Consider the following 19,284-nt stretch of genomic DNA (forward strand, 5'->3'; position numbering starts at 1 on the left):
CTAATGCTTCTTCATCCCAATCACTATATTCAAATTTATATGCTAACACCACTATATTATGAGCATATATACTATTTCTCCAAAGATGTATGTAAAAGTATTAGCAACCTAAATTGTCTAGTTAACAATAACAAAAACTAGAACAACAAACACATGGAAGTAACCATACTACTGCAATCTTTTTAATGTTTTTTACATTGGGATATAAATTAAAACTATCTATAAAATAAAGGATTTAGCTTTTAAGCCAAGTTACAAGGCTGCAAACTGAACTGACGTGTTTTTAGAAACATAGGGTTAACAACGTAAACTGAAACTTTTATGGAAGGTTCCATGATTTCCTAAAATTTCCTGAAGTGTGTTCCACAGGTAATTAAAAGCATTTACCGCTGTATAAAGGGGACTCATTGTTAAGTATATAAACATCTAAATAAAGTAGGGTTTTTAAAAAGTTTACTTTTCATAGAATTTTCAAAACTTTAAGATTCATATCATATCAGGAACTTCCAGGTATAAATGATGTGAAATATTTTCTATATTTTTCCAAGGTATATTTTACAAGTAGTAAATTGTGAGACACAAATCCAAAACCTTAGAAAATATTCAAAATCTAGGAATAATTTACTAATGTTGACATAACTAAAGTGAATGGAGAGAAATCTTCCTAAATAATTTCTGTTCATAATTATTAAATGCTGTGTTATTTTTGTTATAAATATTAAAATTGCTCTATGCAGAACTGTGTCCCTCAAAAATCACATGTGAGGTGTGCATGTATACCTCTACCATCCTCCTCTCCATTAAGATGTATTATTACAATTCACCAATAAAAACTTAAAAATTTTTAAAACATTAGATGTTGATGTCCTGATCTCCAGACAATTACTACACTGTAGTGATAAAGTTAAACGAGGCCCATAGAATGGCTTAATGATGTTGTCCATGTAAGAAGAGGGAATCTGAACTCAGACATGAACTGAGAAGTGATCGCATAAAGAAACAGAGAGAAGATAGCTCTCTTTAAACTCAAAGAGACTTCAGGAAAAAACACTCTTTTTTGTATGCGTGTGGTACTGAGGACTGAACTCAGTCATTCTCCTTTTGAGCAATACCCCCGTTAGACCTCTGAGCTGCTACCCCCTTAGTTTTTGTTTTGAAATAGGGTCTCACTAGATTGCTAAGTGTCTCACTAAGAGATTACTAAGAATTTCCAACTCGCAGTTCTCCTGTCTCAGCCTCTCAAGCACTGGGCTTTCAGGTGTATGCCACCATGTCTAGTTAAATTTAACCTTAATAATGGCTTAATCTTGAGCTTCTAGTCTCCAGAACTATGAAAAAATTGTTACTGAAGCTTCTCCATGTGCGACAGTGTTGGTAGAGTAAGAGTCACCATTAGGTCTCATATCTTCCCTTCCTTCAGTCAATATATACAGCATTCAAAGGACACATAATCTCAACTCACCAGCAGACTTCTCCTTACCTTCCTATTTATGGCCTCTTCTGCTGGAGACTGCCTTTTGGTCGGGCACTCTGTCTTGGACCCACCCACTTGTGAACTAATTTGAAATTGGTCTTGATGGTTACAGGGCCTGTCTGCAAACCCAGGAAGCTCCGGGTCCCGTGTCACTTTGGCTCCTCTCACCTCTGTCTGAAACGACAGACTTTGTTTCTTTTTCAGGGCACTCAGTTCTTCCACTGTCATCTCCAGCTTTATTCTGAGTTGTCTTCCTTCTTCTCTCGCACTGTTTCTTTCGGCTCGAACTTTACTCCATTTTTCTCTCCAGTTGGCAGTGCAGTCTGACCACCAGCGCATGGTCTTTTCCATCTGAGCGGCTCTGGCCTTGACTTCTTCAAGTTCCCGCATGCGGAGTTCCTCACAAACGTCCCATTTGTTGTGGAACAAGTGAGCACTGGAATTATGGGCGCCGCCCCCTTGGAGGCCATAAGGAGGCAAGCAGGGATTACAGGTATCCCTAGGGCGGGTGGCAGGAGCCGCCACATCACAGCAGAGTTTCACTGATGGCTGGTGCATCTGGAAGGTTTGAGTTTCCTCAATTAATCGATGAATGGAATCTAAATTCATATTTATCTTTTAATGCCTAAGAAAAGACAGAGGACATAATTCCACATTTGAATTTCCCTTGTAATTATTAATCAAGACCCACATGGAGAAAACAAATTTGAAAACACATCTTTCCAATATTGCATATTTTATCTTCCAGTATAACTAGAATTATAGAGGCATTTATGCATTTGTAATTATCCTCAAAGAAGCAGAAATTGTTCCTATTAAATTTTGCCAAACATATACAAATTAAAAATATAAAGATGCAAATAGGGCCAGCATACGATATGAATAATTCATTTCAGTAAATCTGATTTCATTCAGGTCAGGTAATGTTTACTGTAACATGGCCCATGATACAATAAAAACTAATATTTGTTGTCTACTGATTACACAACGATCCCCGCTTTTCCTGTTAATTTAATCCCATCTGTTGAGATAAAATGCAGACTCTATTCATCTCTGTGTGGAAAAGTCCTTACCCCCAACCCCATAGGCCAAATCATCATCTGTCTCCCTCTTTCGTTAACTCAGTGGCTATCTACTAGTTGCAAAGCAGGTGTGGGGGACTACTCAGAAGAGAGCAGCAAAATGAGAAGGTCTCACTGCTCTGCTTTCATCCTGCCTGAGCAAGGACATGGTTCAGAAGAATTTAGTATAACTGTTCTCTTGTAACATTTAAAATGGCAGAAAGAAAAGGTGGAAATGTCCCAATTTAATGATCCAGTTGGTGCTTGACAATGAAATGTGAGCCTCTAGCTTCTCTGCTATGAGAAGGATTACCCACATTTATTTAAGCTATGATGGTTGGGTTTTCTAATACTGCAGTAAAAAACATATCTAAATAATACACAAATAAAGTTCATATTATTGATATTGTGATAAGATATACAAATAAAATATTATTAGTAAGATATGGTCCTAGTCCTCAAAGATTTTACAGTGATGAAACTAACACATAGAATTAAAAAAAAATAAATGATTTGCACTATAGTGAATGTGTTTTTTTTTCATATATTTTAGCTTGTGTGTGTCAAGTTACTGATAAATTCCTGGGTTATGCTCAGGGTAAGAAGTATTGCTAAAGCCAGGTGTGGTGGCGCACGCTTGTAATCCCCATGCTTGGGAGGCGGAGACAGGAGGATCGCGCAGGTTTGAAGCCAGCCGCGCTGGCCTAAGAGACCCTGTTTCAAAATATAAAATAGGTCTGGGAGTGTAGCCCGGAGGTAGAAGGGCTTCCAGAAACCCAAATACCACACAAAAAAAGTCATGATTAACTATCCCCCAAAATGAAGATGCTTCGCAGAATAGATGACACTAATTAGGCATTAATTAACCATTTCAAAGTTTGTAAAGGAATAAAAATAAACTTCCCATATAAATACCAAAGTAAAAATTAATTTCTAAATGCATACCATTTTCTCAGTATACCTACCCATTATTTTGTTCAATATAGCTATATTGAGAATATAGCAAAAACTTTTTATTTAAAAGAGTTGCTTTAAACATGAAGGTTAATTTTCAAATTAATTAAGTTTCATGATTGCATACGATTACCCAGCTTTAGTCTCAGGAACAAGTCTCTGGTGTAAGTAATCTTAGGTAATATTTTATATGCACATTAATTCTCACTTTCATTTGCTATAGTTACAGATCATACACTGCCTCCTTGTGACTCGTGTGTTTCATAACTGGTTGGGTTTCATTATATCAACTTACTTACAAAATAAGCCTTCAATCATTAGGGAAAATGATATAATACTTTAAATGACCATATAGCATTAATATTATATAATTTTAAAACTTTATAATATTAATTTTTAATATTAACTCTTATTTGCAGGGGAAAGCACATTTTAAAAGTACTCTATAGAGATGACAAAATTCATTTTTATTATAGTACTTATTATAATATGGATCCATGGTTTAAATTATTTTTGTTAACATTGGTATATGTCCAGCCATACTTAAATTAGTGCTGAATTGGAGTAATTGTTCCTTTCATTTACTGTAATTTAGAGAGCAATGCTAATACAACTCAGTGGGTTTCTTAGATCATTACTAAACCAAGATCAATATTAAAAGAAAGAAAGAAAGAAAAGAACAAAAGGAATTCTTAATTAGAAACACACCAAAATATATATTTCTCTATTTAATAATATTTTCTTTTGGTTGGAATTCCAAACTGAAGACCGAATTAAATTTGACTTATTTTTTTATCCTTGCCATTTTTCAAAACGAATCAGTATCATAAAATTCTAATGTCCTTAAAATGTCTCATTAACTTTTATTTCACCAGTAGTTTTGAAGACTCCATAATTGGATTCTGGTACATTGAGATCTTTTCTGCCAATTAGCTATGTATTTTTTCACATCTGACTAAATAAAAATGAGCTCGGTTTAATCATTCAGTCCTTGAACTTGAATAGTATTTCCTTTTCTGAAGAGTTTTCTCAAGCAAAGATAACTTGCTTGAGATGGAGATTATTTAATGCATGTGTGGATTTATTAAAGTCTTTGTTTTTCCTATACATATGTGTGCACCCTTTGTGGTTTATTTCAGATGGCTGTGAAAGTATTTACCAGTGGTCATAGCACAGAGCCTTTGATGTAAGAGAAAGTATTTTAATGTTCTTGACTCTGGTTTCCTGCACTGATTTCTGCATTGCAAAAGTGTGCAGCCTGGCCACCAGTATTACTGAAAATATTTTAATGTAATGAAATATATAACCACATACCTTTTAGTTTGATTCCCAGTACAATAAAAGAAAAGGAAGGAAGGAAGAAGGAAGGAAGGAAGGAAGGAAGGAAGGAAGGAAGGAAGGAAGGAAGGAAGGGAGGAAGGGAGGGGATAATTACTAGGTGTGTTATCTTGGACTATTGTAATTATTTTTAGTTTATTTTCTCTCTTTTGAAGAAGAAATTGTGAACTTACAAAGGAAAGAATAAGGGAAAAATGAGATTTCCAAAAGTGTTCTGAATTTCATGTAATTCACTGACCCACATCAAAATCTAGAGCTTCAAAATACCATCTATTTTTACTACAGAGATAATATCCAGATTTGATATTTTATAATAATTTATAAAATCACACAACAACTAACCCACTGATTCAGACATCATCCTTTGAGTTCATTCAATATCCTCATTATGGCACCAAGAACATTTCTCCAGCTTCCTCTCTGTCATTTCTACTATGCCCCATGCTGCAGACACCCTGGGTATGTTCCCTGCAAGACCTCCCGTGCGTGCTTTCCTTTGTGCAACCTGGTTGCCAAGCAGGAACATCTTCTCTTTCTGCACGCACACCCTCCCCCAGCCTCTCGCCCTCCCAGAGGCAGCTCATATTTACTAATAACAGGACCTATACTCTGACTGCCTAGATTTCTCAAAGGTCCTCTGTCCAAGAGAAATATCTATAGATTCCCTCCTCTGCAATCCTGAACAAAATACGTTTCTACCATCCTGGGACATCGCTAATAACCCTAAGCAAGAAACAGAAAGAACAATTATAAATTTTAACCAAGTCTTCGAAAGCAATAAGCAATGTATTTTGACCCTACATATCTCTATTTATTTAGTTAGTGAATGTCCTCCCTGTTGCCATTTTATGTATTTTAATATACTTTGATCAGTCCATTGTAGTCTCCCATCATAATGTGGATCAGTGATGGGGACACGCGCCCACACGGTACTCGGTGAGCTCGCCCTTGCTTCCCTCTCCACGCCCTTCCCTTCCCCATGTGTGGTATTGACACTGGCATTGACAATTTCACATATGTACCCAGTATCAGTGGAAGAGTTTCCTTCACTGATGCGACCCCACAGGCCCGCCCTAGACCCGCTCCATCGCTCCACCAGGGCCTCTCCTCCACCGTCCAGACTGTCTCCTGTATCCTGATCACTCCCTGGCTTCCACATATGAGAGACACATTTTATGTACTTTCTAAAGAATGAATAAAGCAGAAAGAAAAGCATTCTGGGAAGATGGTGTGCGACCATGCAGAATAAAGTAGGGTCCCGAGGGACATTTGTTTCATTACTGACAACTGCTGCATTCTTTTAGCCTACACGAAAGGCAGTCAAAGTGAAGCCTTTGTTGAATTCGCTTTTCTCAAGAAGCTCATGACCTTTGTTGTGCATGCAGTGACAGTGACAAAAGCCATAAGCCCCGAGACAACAGATTGCAATGTACACAAAGCACAAGGCTAAGGAAATTATTCTAATTGTACAGAGAAAGCTATATATTTGGATAAATGGGGGAAATCCATTTTTAATTTCAGATATGAAAACCCGTGCTTGGGGGGCGGAGACGGGAGGATCGTGCAGGTTCGAAGCCAGCCGCGCTCACTTAAGAGACCCTGTTTCCAAATAAAAGATATAAAATAGGTCTGGGAGTGTAGCCTGGAGGTAGAAGGGCTTCCAGGAACCCCAGTAACACCAAAAAAAAAAAAATGTATACATATATATCTAGAATAAAAACATATATTTTTGTATGGATCTAAAGCACAAAATAACGTATTGGGGGATGGGTGTTTTGCAAGAGAACACTGAGTGCTAAATGTGTAGGTGAAGCTGTGTTCAGTGAAGCCGCTGTAGTGAACTAGAAAGCAGAAGACCTACTTCACTGTAACTCAGGTTTCTCTCATGGCCTGTATGTTCCCATCTCTCTGAGCTACATTATTATAGGAAGTTACAATGCAACAATCCATGTATCTTTTAAAATAAATAAATATTATATTTTAAAAATATTTACAGTGTGGCCAGGCATGGTGGTGAATACTTGTAATCCCAGTACCCGGGAGACAGGAGGAGCACAGGTTTGAGGCCAGCCTCAGACTCTTATCAAGATCCTCAATAACGTAGTGAAAACTTGTTTCAAAAAAAGTTAAATTGGGCTTGGGTTGTAGCTCAAAGGTGAAATTCCTGGGTTCAATCCCCAGTTTCAATAAGCAAATAATTAAATTAAATTAATATATATCTAGATTTTGGAAAACTGTTAAAAACAATTATAGTCTATGCTGGTTAAAATTAGATATTTTGGAATTATAAAGGCACAAAAAATAGTTGCACAAATCAGGCGACTAATGAATATAAAATAAATTTGGACAAGTTGCCAATTGTTTAAAAGTTATATATTTTACTTTTTAAAAGCATCATACAATAAAATAAACATAAACACTGTTTGAAACCTATATAGTTATGTTTGCCAAGAGTCATAATTAAATTATAAATTGAATGATTTGATCAGACAAATTATCTGAAATAATTGAAATAAACTTCTACAGTGAGGCCAACCTTTGGTCAGTTTTCTCTTCCTTGCTTTCTGTCTCTTACAATTACCTATTATTTGGGCATCATTGTCACAAATAAGTATGACACCTTTCCTTTAGCCAAGGTTTATAGAAAAAATGATTTAGGAAAGCAATTAGAAGAAAGTTTCTTGATGAAAGAAAGTTTACCGATTAAAAAAATTAACTTCAAGCCAGGCGTGGTGGCGCACACTTGTAATCCCCGCGCTTGGGAGGCTGAGACAGGAGGATCGCACAGGTTCGAAGCCAGCCTCAGCTACTGAGTGAGGCTCTCAGAAACTTAGTGAGAACCTGTTTCCAAATAAAAATATAAAATAGGTCTGGGAGTATGGCCCGGAGGTAGAAAGCCCCTGGGTTCCCCCCTAGTACCACCGAAATAAATAAATAAACTTCATTTCTTCTACATATCATGGTGACATTACTGTTTTCCATGATTTAAGAAGCTAAGAAATTACACTAAAATAATAACCTTATTTGTTAAAAGAGGAAAATTACCAGTTCGGCCTCTTTGAAATACAAATAAACGTAGAGCCAAAGGTCTACAATCTGTTTTATAATTTGTCAACTCATGATTAGATGAATATTGGAAAAATAAAATTCCTGTTTCCTGGCAGGCTGATCAACTTTAGGCTCAGCAAACTTAAAAATGTCTTATAGATACAGTATTTCCCTCTTCTTATTTAGTACTTGGGGTCCAAAACGTTTGAAAATTATGTTTTAAAATCTTTGTAGCTGGACATAGTTGTGAACACTTGTAATCCTAGTCCCTGGAGGGCTGAAACAGGAGGATTGCAGGTTAGAGTACAGCCTCAGCAAGCAATGAGACTCTCGGCATCCTACAGAGACCCTGTTTCAAAAACAAACAAAACAGAAAAATAAACAGAAAAATCGAGCTAAGGGTGTGATTTGGAGGTAGGTTGTGCCTGGGTTCAATCCCCAGAACTAATATAAATAAATAGATAAATAAATCAAGTCTTTATGTGATTTCTCACCAAAGTATACATTTTGAGACCTAATGATATTTTACCAATATTTGAGTTTAGCAGGTTTAGTTTAGCAGATGTCATGTACATAGTCTACACTAATTACCTGTTTGTATGAAAACCTACCGCCCATTTAATTCATCAGCATATTTAATATTCATGTTCATTTCAGGAGTTCAGTGAACACAAAAAACTCTAGCTATTCTCAGGTGTCATATAATCTAATCATGACAAATAATAAGTCAAGACATTTCTTAAAACATTAGGCCAAAAAATTTAAAAGTGTCATTAGTTGAGTCAGCCATGGTGGTGCATGCTCGTAATCCCAGAATTTGGGAGGCTGAGACAGGAGGCTCGAAGTTTACAGCCAGCCTCGGCTACTTACTGAAGCCCTCTGTAACTCAGTGAGACCTTGTTTCAAAATAAAGAATACAAATTAGGGTTGGGGTGTAGCTCAGAGGTATAATGCCCCTGGGCTCAACCTCCAGTACCGCAAATAAAATAAAATAAAATAAAAATATCATTATTTAGTCTGTGTCTAGAGAGCCCTATCAAATCTTACTTTTCTTTAAGAAAAACTTCAGAACTGTTTCAGACTTTATAGGAAAGTCAGACTTATGGGAAATAACACTGCAAAGGTCTAATAATGCCAAAAACTTCTAACACTTTCCAAAGCTGGGCAGATGCCTCTGATTCTGGAATTTATGTCAGACTATAAACATTACCTCAAATGGCCTCATACAGATTAAGTAACAAACTGGACAGTATAATTATAGATATTAGTTTTAAACAAAACTTAAAATTAGAGCCTGTGGCAAGCAACTTGAAATTATTATTAATTTATATAATGTGAGCAAATAACCCTAGGAAGTGCTTTCTAGCACCTTTCCACTAAAATCTAAGCAGTGCTAAGAAAGTATTGTCTACTTTCCAAGATCAGATGTTTTAAAATTTACTGTCTCACTTTTAGCTTAACAGCTTATTTTTTAAATTGCAGAATTTTTAAAGACTGAATTCATCAATGTTTTCTAAGAGTTAGGACCATTTTCCCGAGTTGGTGAACAAAACCATAAACTGCAGATGTATCTGTGCATTTCCTAAGAAAAATTCCTCAGCCATTTACTCTACCCACACTTAATCTTCAGGAATGTGTGGGGCTCAGTCAGCTCTTCTCAGGTCTCCTTACACTGTGTAGTGTATGAGAGTGAGCTCTTTGATGTCAATATTATTCAGTCATATTTTCTCACACCCATTTGATGGAATGTGCATAGCTGCCAAACTACTTTGCTAGCTGCCTGCAAAGTCTTCTCAGGATTAATAATGAAGTTTGGTGAGTGCAAATGATTATCATCTTTGCCTTTGAAAAGCAGTGACAAAAATTTTCAATCAAAGCAAAACCTATTCTTAAGGTCGGCTTCATTCTCCCAAAAGTACATTCTTTGCATTGATAATCCAAACTGGCTAAAATATCCAACATCAAAGAGCTAAAAGAAAAATATTGATTCAGAACCAGAGATTTTGTACTTAGACGCTCACATTATATACCTACTCACATTTCCAAAGACTTTATTCACTCTGCTTTTTCCTGAAGCATGTATAATGCTGTTTGTTAATTTTTATTTCTTTTGTGTGATCTGAAAGCGAATCTTCACTGTAAATCATAATGACCATAATGGTACCAGAGATTAAAAAAATTACATTTTTAAAATATAAATTATATGAAATAGAAAGTCTTTAAAAAGCCCAGCTTTCTGAAATTACATTTAATGTTATAGAAAATGTTTAAGAAAAATAAAGATTACAATGCACCAACAAAATTATTTTTAAAGAACAGGAAAAGTTAGACTGTTTTTAACAAGGAGAAGGCTAAATTTAAAGCACTTTGACCCCTCCTCCACTAGACTTCAACAGGAGGGAAGCCAGAAAAACAACATTTCCAAATATCCCAAGAAGTTTTATAAAATTGTCATCACTGCCATGATGGTTGACTAAAGTAATATTTTAAAACTACAGAAATTAATATTTAACTTATTTATTCTGTATGGTGATTGAATAATGATCACTGTCATTACTGAACATGTTTAAGTTAAACTAAGAAGCAATAGACAATCCTGCAAACAATTAAATATTGTTAAGTGAGGTATTAGTTTTCTATTTCTGCTAAAGACAATTACTTAAACTCACTGTCTTGAAACAACATGAGTTTATTATATCCCAGCTCTGAAAGTCAACCATCCAAATTTAATCTTCCTGTGCTAAACACAAAATGTGACCAGGGCTAGTTTATTTAGAGGTTCTGAGCCTAAATGCATCTCTTCCTTCCTCGGCTTCCAGTGATCACCTGCACACCTTGGTTCATGGCTCCAGCAGCAATCACTCCAACCACTGTCATATCTCCTAGAGCAGCCACGGATTTCTCTATCTTGTAAAGACCTTTGTGATCACTTTTGGCCCCTCCAGATAATCCTGAATAATTACCCAATTACAAAAATCTCAACTTAATACATCTTCAAAATCTCTTTACCTGTACATTAGCATGTTGTAGATTCTGGAGATGAACATGTAAACATCTTCGAGGGACCATTATTTAGCTTTCAATAGGTGACGTGGCACAAAGATACTGAATTTTGAAACTAAAGAAATATGAATTCTAATTATTGTTTTGCCACTTCGCATCTCAGTGACTTTCACAACTTAATCAATGGGAAAGAGCTCCTCTGTGTGTAAAATGAGGATATTAACAGATCTGTAACATGGTAGTTTCTAGTGTATCATAAATGTCAACTCTTTACTAAGTATATAAGGATTGCTTCCCTCAATATACCAGCTGACCATGTTAGTTCCAATGTCCCCACCATAATCCCCCAGCCTTTCTTCTCCTGAATCTAGATATGCTGAATTTCTTCCAGTTCTGGCACAGGACGCATGTCCCTGTGTCAGGAAGGTGTGGATGAAGTACTCGTCCTTAAGATCCTTGGATCTCCGCCCGTCTCCTTCTAGTCTCTGCCCATCTGTCTGTGTGACAGGAATTCCCCCAGCATCCTCTCACTCTCTCACTTTCCTTTTCTTACTAGACCTTAGTAGTAGTAGTAATTTAACATATCTCCATTACTTAATGCTTCCCCTTTTCGTTTGTATTTCTGTTAGATCACTATAATAAGGGAGCTCTCATTTAATATGTTTCTGTGTGTCTGGGGTGTGTGTGTGTGTGTGTGTGTGTGTGTGTGTGTGTGTGTGTGGTACTGAGGTACACAAGAGCATTCTACCTCTAAGCTATTCCTCCAGCCACTGTAGTCTTTTTTTATTTGGAAACAGGCTCTCACTTAGTGAAGGCCTCACTATTTTGATGAGACTGGCCTTGAACCTGAAATCTTCTTGTCCCAGCTGCAAAATACTGAAATTAAAAGCATGTGTCACCTTGCCAAGCTTTATCTAATATTTTAGCATTGCAATTTCCATGCTGTCAGGGTTACATGGAATATACTAGGAATTCAATAAATATGTGTTAAATACATAAGTTAACACTTATGGAACAACTAAAGGAGTTCTGGGAATGATATTAATGACTGCTGATAGACTGTCAGTTATTAAGTATTTATTAGTATTTGTCAATACTATCAATAATTATTTGATCTAAATCATTACTCATATGATTATACAGAAAAATATTTTGAAATAAATGTTATGAACATTAAATAAATGCTTAGTTTCATTTAACAAAAAAGTTAATTCAGACTCTGAGAATATGAGCAATTTACTCAAGTTTAATAGCTCAGAAATGATGAGAAAAGATGTAACTCAAGTTTGTCTTCTCACAGTGCTATACTTTTTTTTTTCAAATCTAGAATGCAAGGGAAAAAGCATATTTTTATTAAGTACTAAATAAGGGTTCAGTTACTCCAGGGTGGAAGCCAAAGGAAAGGAATCATTACTGCAAAACCCTAGGGGAAAGAGTAAAAGTCCAAAAGTCTTTCTGGATGAGAACGATTTGGGTATGTAGAAATGGAAGAAGACACTGTAGCCACATGAACAAGGGCCCAGGGAGATCAAATTACATGGGATGTTCAGAATGTAATGATGATCATTTCCGCATTAATTTTTCTTTCCAAGCAAAGACAGTAAGTAATGCAGTGTGGCTGAGGCAGGAGCATGAACACATCTGCCCCTTTGTGTCAGTCTCCTATTGGTGTTGTAACATTTTCCCACAAAGTTGGTGTCATGATATAGCACAAATGTATTACTTAGGAATTCTAGACATCTCTCATCTAACGTGGGACCACAAGACAGTGCTCCTTCTGGAAGCTCCAAAGGGCAATTCATATTTTTATTTGTTAGCTTTTGTTTTTCTTTTGTTCCTTTCCAAGTTTCCAGAGATTCTCCACATTTTTTGAGGTGTGGCTTCCTTCTCTATCCTTGGTGCCAATGGTGTACAGCCTTCCCTCCTCTCTGATATCCTCTGTCAGGACCTGTGTGATTATACTGGAACTACTCAGTATTTAATTTATGATAGTTTTTTATTAAATAATACTTTGCTCTTTTTATCACAAAGTGCTAGTACAACCAGACATTCACAGAGAACTCACTACGACACCAGAACATAAAAAGAGTGAATTGCAAATAGAGTGCTTGCCAAAAATGTATAGAATAAAACAATACAGATTCTAGAAGTTAACTTAGAAAAATCTCTCAGGACATTTCAGTAAGCCTGTTTTCTAAACAGGATACCAAACATTAACCACAAAGTAAAATATTTATAAATTGAACTGTGCTTAACCTATGAACTGTGTTTATCAGAAGCTATGACCAACAAAATGAAAATACAAACATTAGCACTGGAGAAAGTATTAGCTACATACATATCTACTGAGAACTTTTAAAGTCATAATTTGACAAGAAAAAGTTAAAATCATGATATTAAAGTACTAAAAATGGCCAGGAGTGGTGGCGCATTCTTATAATGCCCGTGCTTGGGAGGCGAAGACAGGAGGATCACTCAGGTTCGAAGCCCGCCTCCCTGGCTTAAGAGACACTGTTTCCAAATAAAAATATAAAAAATAGGTGTCTGGGAGTGTAGCCCGGAGATAGAAGGGTTTCCAGGAACCCCAGTACCACCAATAAATAAATAAATAAATAAATAAATAAATAAATAAATAATACTAAAAATGTATCAATGCCAGTCACAATGTCGTACACAGAGTGGGATGGGTGCTGGGGGAGGCACACTGAGTGGTGGTTACATATATGGCTCTATCACTCTGAACCTCATCATTGTATATGATTACAATATGCTAATAAAAATACTACAGACTTGAAAATGTATTTTGTAAAAGACCATATTCACATAGTTACTGGCCACGTGGTATGATCATATGTCTTATTATAAACTGTTGCCACATATGGATGGATTTCAAAAGCACAATACTCAGTTAAAAAGTAGTAAACCAGGCGTGGTGGCGCATGCTTGTAATCCCAGCATTCGGGAGGCTGAGACCGGAGGATCGCGGTTCGCAGACAGCCTCAGCCACTTAGTGAGGCCCTCTGTGACTCAGTGAGACCCTGTTTCAAAATAAAGAACAAAAGAACTGGGCATGGGGTATAGCTCGGAGGTCAAATGCCTCTGGGTTCCATCCCCAGACCTGCAAAAAGAGGGGAAAAAAGGTAGTAACAAGTAAAACAGAATATAGGTCAGAATAGTGTTCACCTTTGGATAGATAAGTAAAAACAAAAAGAAGACATGAAGGAGATTGCCAACATAGGTCTATTATTTGATCTGGGTAAGGGTTACACGAGTGTACACTTTCAAAAAAATTAACTGAAGCCAGACACATTGGCACATCCTCATAATCCCAGTATTACAGAGGCTGCAAGGAGTATCATAGGCTCAAGAGCAGTCTCAGCAATTTAGTGAGACTCTCAGTAACCTAGTGAGACCCTACTGCAAAAGAAAAAAGTAAAAGGGCTGGAGATACAGTTCAGAGGTAGAATGCCTCTGGGTTCAGTTGTAATCCCAGTACTTGGGAAGCTGAGACAGAAAGATTACGGATTTGAGACCAGACTCAGCAATTTAGTAAGACTCTCCGCAACTCAGTAAGACCCTGTTTCAAAACAAAATAAATGAAAAGTACCTGGGTTCAATCCCCAGTGCCATAAGAAAGATTCATTGTCCTAACCATATTTGAATTCATTCATTTTACACGAAGCCATCAACAACGGACCTCATCATGGGAATCATCAGAAAGCAGCTAAGTTCCAGGCACTGCCTTAACCATGACTCTACCCACTCCGGCCTCCACCTGGCAAGACGCTTCCAGGTTTGGCAGGAGAATAGACATGTTTCCAGAGACTAGAAGTGCACAGGGCAGTCGGTGTTTGCTCTCACGGGGATGCAGACAGAGCACAGGCGGCGTGGGTGGGGGATGTGTTCCTCCGCTTGGTTGCTTAAGGGAAAATACTAAGAGTAAGAACTTTTCTACTGTCTGAGGGGGAACAAAGCAAGAGAGCAGGACTGGGTCCCTGCAGTTTCTACTCCAGCAGATTAAAAAGAAATGCTTAAAAGATGCCTCTCTTCAAAGGACGATAATTTGATAAGCTTAATGAGTGTCAACAAGTCATACTGAAACAGGGCAACTTTGAAGGAATTTTGAATGGGCATCAAATAGAAACATTTTCAATAAATTTGCTTAATTCCAGTAAAACTGTGATAAAAATTTTTACTTATTATATATGTATAAATAATATATTGTGTGTAGGCACTAATAGTATCTATGTATATAATGCATTATATGTAATAACTATGTAATACCTAATTGGCAAACTTCAGCATTCTTTTTTATAGGAATGAAGTGAACATAGACCTAAAATTAAAATATTAGCTATTTTCTGTGTCTCCTTAATACATATCATAATGTACAAATTGATTCATATTTTAATTACACAACAACCCAAAGATGAGATCAGGCATGTTTGGGGTGGTATCTGACTCACTGAGCCTCTCCTCGGCATCTCATCAAAGGAACTAAAATTGCAGTGTTATAGCAGCACATACATATCCATGTGTAGAGCAGCACAATTTACAACAGCCAAATTATGGAAACAGACTGGGTGTCTTTCAACAGATGAACAGAATGTATCCAGAACTGTGGTGTATCCATACAGTGGAATTTTACTCAGCCATCAAGAAAAACAAAATTATGTCATCTGCAAGAAAATGGATGCAATTTGACAATAGTATCCTAAGCAAGATTGGCGAGTCTCAAAGAGCATACATATAGTTGTATATTTCTCTCCTCTTTGTGAAATCTAGATTAGAAACTTGTCTATCTGAGTATCTCAGTATAGAGACTGGGGTGTCTTAGGGGAGGGAGGAAGAGGGGGAGATGCAGAAAGGGTAAGAGCTGAAATTATGCTACGTATGTTAAACTATCAATGCTTATCTCAAAGTCTCTCTAGGTTGCTAAGAGTATAGCTACTTACTAAGACAGCCCTGGAACCTGCTATCTTCCTGTCTCAGACTCCAAGTACTGGAATTACAACCCTGTGCCACCATGCCCAGCCACCTGGGATCATCTCTTGGTAATATATTCATTCCTTAGTTACTGTTATTTATATAAAGGCTTAACTTAATGATTGACATTCTAATTAAGGTTAGGTCTCTCTAATTGCTAATGATGTTGAACATTTTTTCATATATTTATTGGCCATTTGCATGTCTTCTTTTGTGAAGTGTCTATTTGGTTCACTTGCCTATATTTTGATTGGGGTGTTTGTTTTTTGGCATTTAGTTTTGTGAGTCAATCATTAAAAATACAAACAGTAATAAATGCTGGAGAGGATGTGGAGAAGGAATTGATACATTATTCCTGGGATTGCAAATGAGAGCAACTAGTATAGAAAATAGTGTGGAACGTCCTCAGAAGGGACCCCAGACCGAGGAGGACAACTCTTAGTGGAGTGAAGGAAGGTACCTAAGTGAGGGAAGTGGGAGGGGAAGATGACCTTAAGAGGGAGACGCTCAATAGGCATGCTGTACATAAACAAACGTATGTAAACCAATCACTGTGTTGAGCGCTGGAAGGTGGGGAGAAGAGAGAACAGGGTGGGCACTAAGGGGGGCTCAGTGAGTGCTGGGTGCGTGTGTGCCTTTATCACCTTGGACTTCACAATTCTATTAAATATTTTTAATAAAAATTTAAAAAATGCTCAATTTAAATATATCAACAGCCAGATTCTTTGGGCCTACTTCAAAATACTGAGCAATAAGAACACAATCATAATTGAAATAATGAAAAAAAGAAAGAGAGAGAGAAAGGGAAAGAAAGAAAATCTCATGCATCTTTTAAAATATTTCAATTTGCATTGAGTTAGTATACATGATAACAGAATCAAAAAAGGAAAAGGCAAACATTTACTTGATACTTTGAAAAAGTTCAGCTCCAGCTTTGACTGGCTCTTGCTCATTCTGTGCATGGAAGCCAAACCTGATGTTCGCTGTCTAACAACCACTGGCCACGTGAAAAGCCTCACCGCACAGACTCAAGTTCCCCATGGAGATCTGGCGTATTAAATCGCAAAGAAAATGTAGTCAGATTTATTTTATGTTTTAAGTTAATATATACTACCTCAATTCAAAAGAATTCTCAGACAAATAGAATCATGTGAATCAAGCATTTTATAAAAGTGCCAATAAGGTCAGATGACATTTTATTTTCTGTTTTATTATATATTCAGGAAGATAACTGGATTGGTTTCTTATTTAATTCTGCTTGTAGACACGATTGCATATAATACAATAGTTCATACCTCTTCGAGGGAAATTTCTACAAGCTGGTTTTCTTTTCCAAAATGAGAAAAAGAAATAGAAAGAATGCCATAGTAAAGACCGATGTGACAGCTTCTGATGAGCTGCGAGACACTGCAGAAATTAACTTCTCTGTTTTAACAATAAAACAAGTGATTTTAGCTATCTCACCAGCACACTAAGAATACAGAGCTATAGCATGTATATGTTAATGTACACACACACACACACACACACACACACACACACACACACACACACGGCACAATGGATACATTTAATAATACATGGTAGCTTTTTTTATTCTTTTTATTACATGAAATTTTCTTTCTGTACATGATTAATTTGTGGCTGAAATTAGAATTCAGAATAGAAAATCAAAGTGAACACATTTCTAATTACTAGTACCAAATCTTCAGTGAATGCAAAGTATTTTATCCTAAAAAAAGCTCTTTGAGCAGTGTACTTATATTCTAGCCCTCTTTGACCACTAAAAAAAAAATCTGCTAAAATGAAATAGGCAAAATGATATTAATATTATTTAGAAAACAAACTGTTTAAGCCGGGCATGGTGGCGCACGCTCGTAATCCCAGCATTCGAGAGACTGAGACCGGAGGATCACGGTTCATGGACAGCCTCAGCTACTTAGTGAGGCCCTCTGCAACTCATGAGACCCTGTTTCAAAATAAAGAATAAAAAATAGGGCAGGGGGTGTAGCTCGGAGGTTGAATGCTCCTGGGTTCCACCCCCCAGACCCACAAAAAGAAAAATTGTTTAAAAATAAAAACAAAGAACAAGATGTAGAAATGTATGTAAGCAATCTGATTTCCAAATTATCTAGTTATGGGAACAGTAAAATGATAAATTGAAGTAAACAACTGAACTTGATGTTTTCCTGGTTCATGTACAGATGGAATGCATGTTCCACAGAGACAACATAAATACAGGCAAGTTGCTTTATTATTTTATTCTATCCCTGTCAACAGCTCTTAGCTCACACTTATCGTACATGACACATACAGTCTGGACAAAAAAGAAATATATCTTGTGCCTATAAAAAGATTTGGAAGATGGGCATGGTGGTACACACTTGTAATCCTAACATTTGGGAGAACTGCAAAAAAAAAAAAGATTTGGGAAAATTAAGTTAGTGCATAAGCATTGAAAAATAATTCAGTTCATGTGTGTGTGTATGTGTGTATATGTGTGTGTGTATGTGTGTGAGAGAGACAGAGAGAGAATAGTTGTGTAAAAGGGTGGCTAGTAACAGATCAAATAATAGATCTACACTACGTTCTCTGGTCAATCTGTTCTTCCTGTCTCTTTGGTCCCAACCCTTGGTTAATGGTGTTAGTCTGCTCCTCTAACAGTGCGTACTAATTGTGATATATTTGTCTTAATACTACTGTATGAATTTGATAGGGGTGGAATTTGCATTTTATTTATCGTGGCCATCACGGTAACTGAAACATAAAAGCCATTCAATTAATGGATCTAGAAGAAAATGGAATCACCATTTAATTTAAAAAGAAGTTGTGGTAAATGCACGCACTTAGGCTTACGTGTGTCCACTGGGACATAAGTAAACCATATTCTGCCCATTTGGAATCTCCCAGCTTGTAGGAGAGAAATGAATTCTGATATCTGTGTATTTGTGTGAGTGGTTGATGTGGGTATGAGTGTGAATCCAAGAATTATAGAGAAAACTGAGAGAATAATTAGTAATTAATTTCTTCTGACACTAGATTATTTGCCAGAAAAATCATTTTCAATAAAATATTAATAGAAACTACAGGTTGTAGCTCGTGACAGAAGTAGGTTTTAACTTCTGTATACTGAAGCAAAAATATTAACATCACTTGTGAATTATATGATGACAGGACGTTTTTCATAACTGGCTCTGAGTTGTGGAATCATTAAAAGCTAAAATACCTGGACACGTTGGCACATGCCTGTAATTTAATTACTTGGGAGCCTGAGACAGGAGGATCCTAGGATTGATGGCAGCTTCAGCAATGTAGAGAGACTACAGGAGCCTAGCAAGACTCTCTTTCAAACCAATAAAATAAAAAGAGCTGGGAGTGAACCGTGGAGGTAGAATGTACCTGGGTTCAGTACAAAAAAAA

The 19,284-nt window shown here is 36.6% G+C and overlaps 1 protein-coding gene across 1 annotated transcript in view; it reads right to left on the reverse strand.

The window, feature by feature from the left end:
* CCDC102B (coiled-coil domain containing 102B) overlaps positions 1–19,284 on the reverse strand; it is a gene marked incomplete at both ends in the record, with an annotated part of 181,996 nt that overhangs the window by 153,952 nt on the left and 8,760 nt on the right. Inside the window, 2 exon segments of the mRNA XM_080714665.1 lie at positions 1,481–2,092; positions 2,096–2,099. Coding sequence (XP_080570791.1) covers positions 1,481–2,092; positions 2,096–2,099 — 616 coding nt within the window.

Source organism: Muscardinus avellanarius, assembly GCF_963383645.1.
Source record: "Muscardinus avellanarius genome assembly, chromosome: 17".
Taxonomy (NCBI): domain Eukaryota; kingdom Metazoa; phylum Chordata; class Mammalia; order Rodentia; family Gliridae; genus Muscardinus; species Muscardinus avellanarius.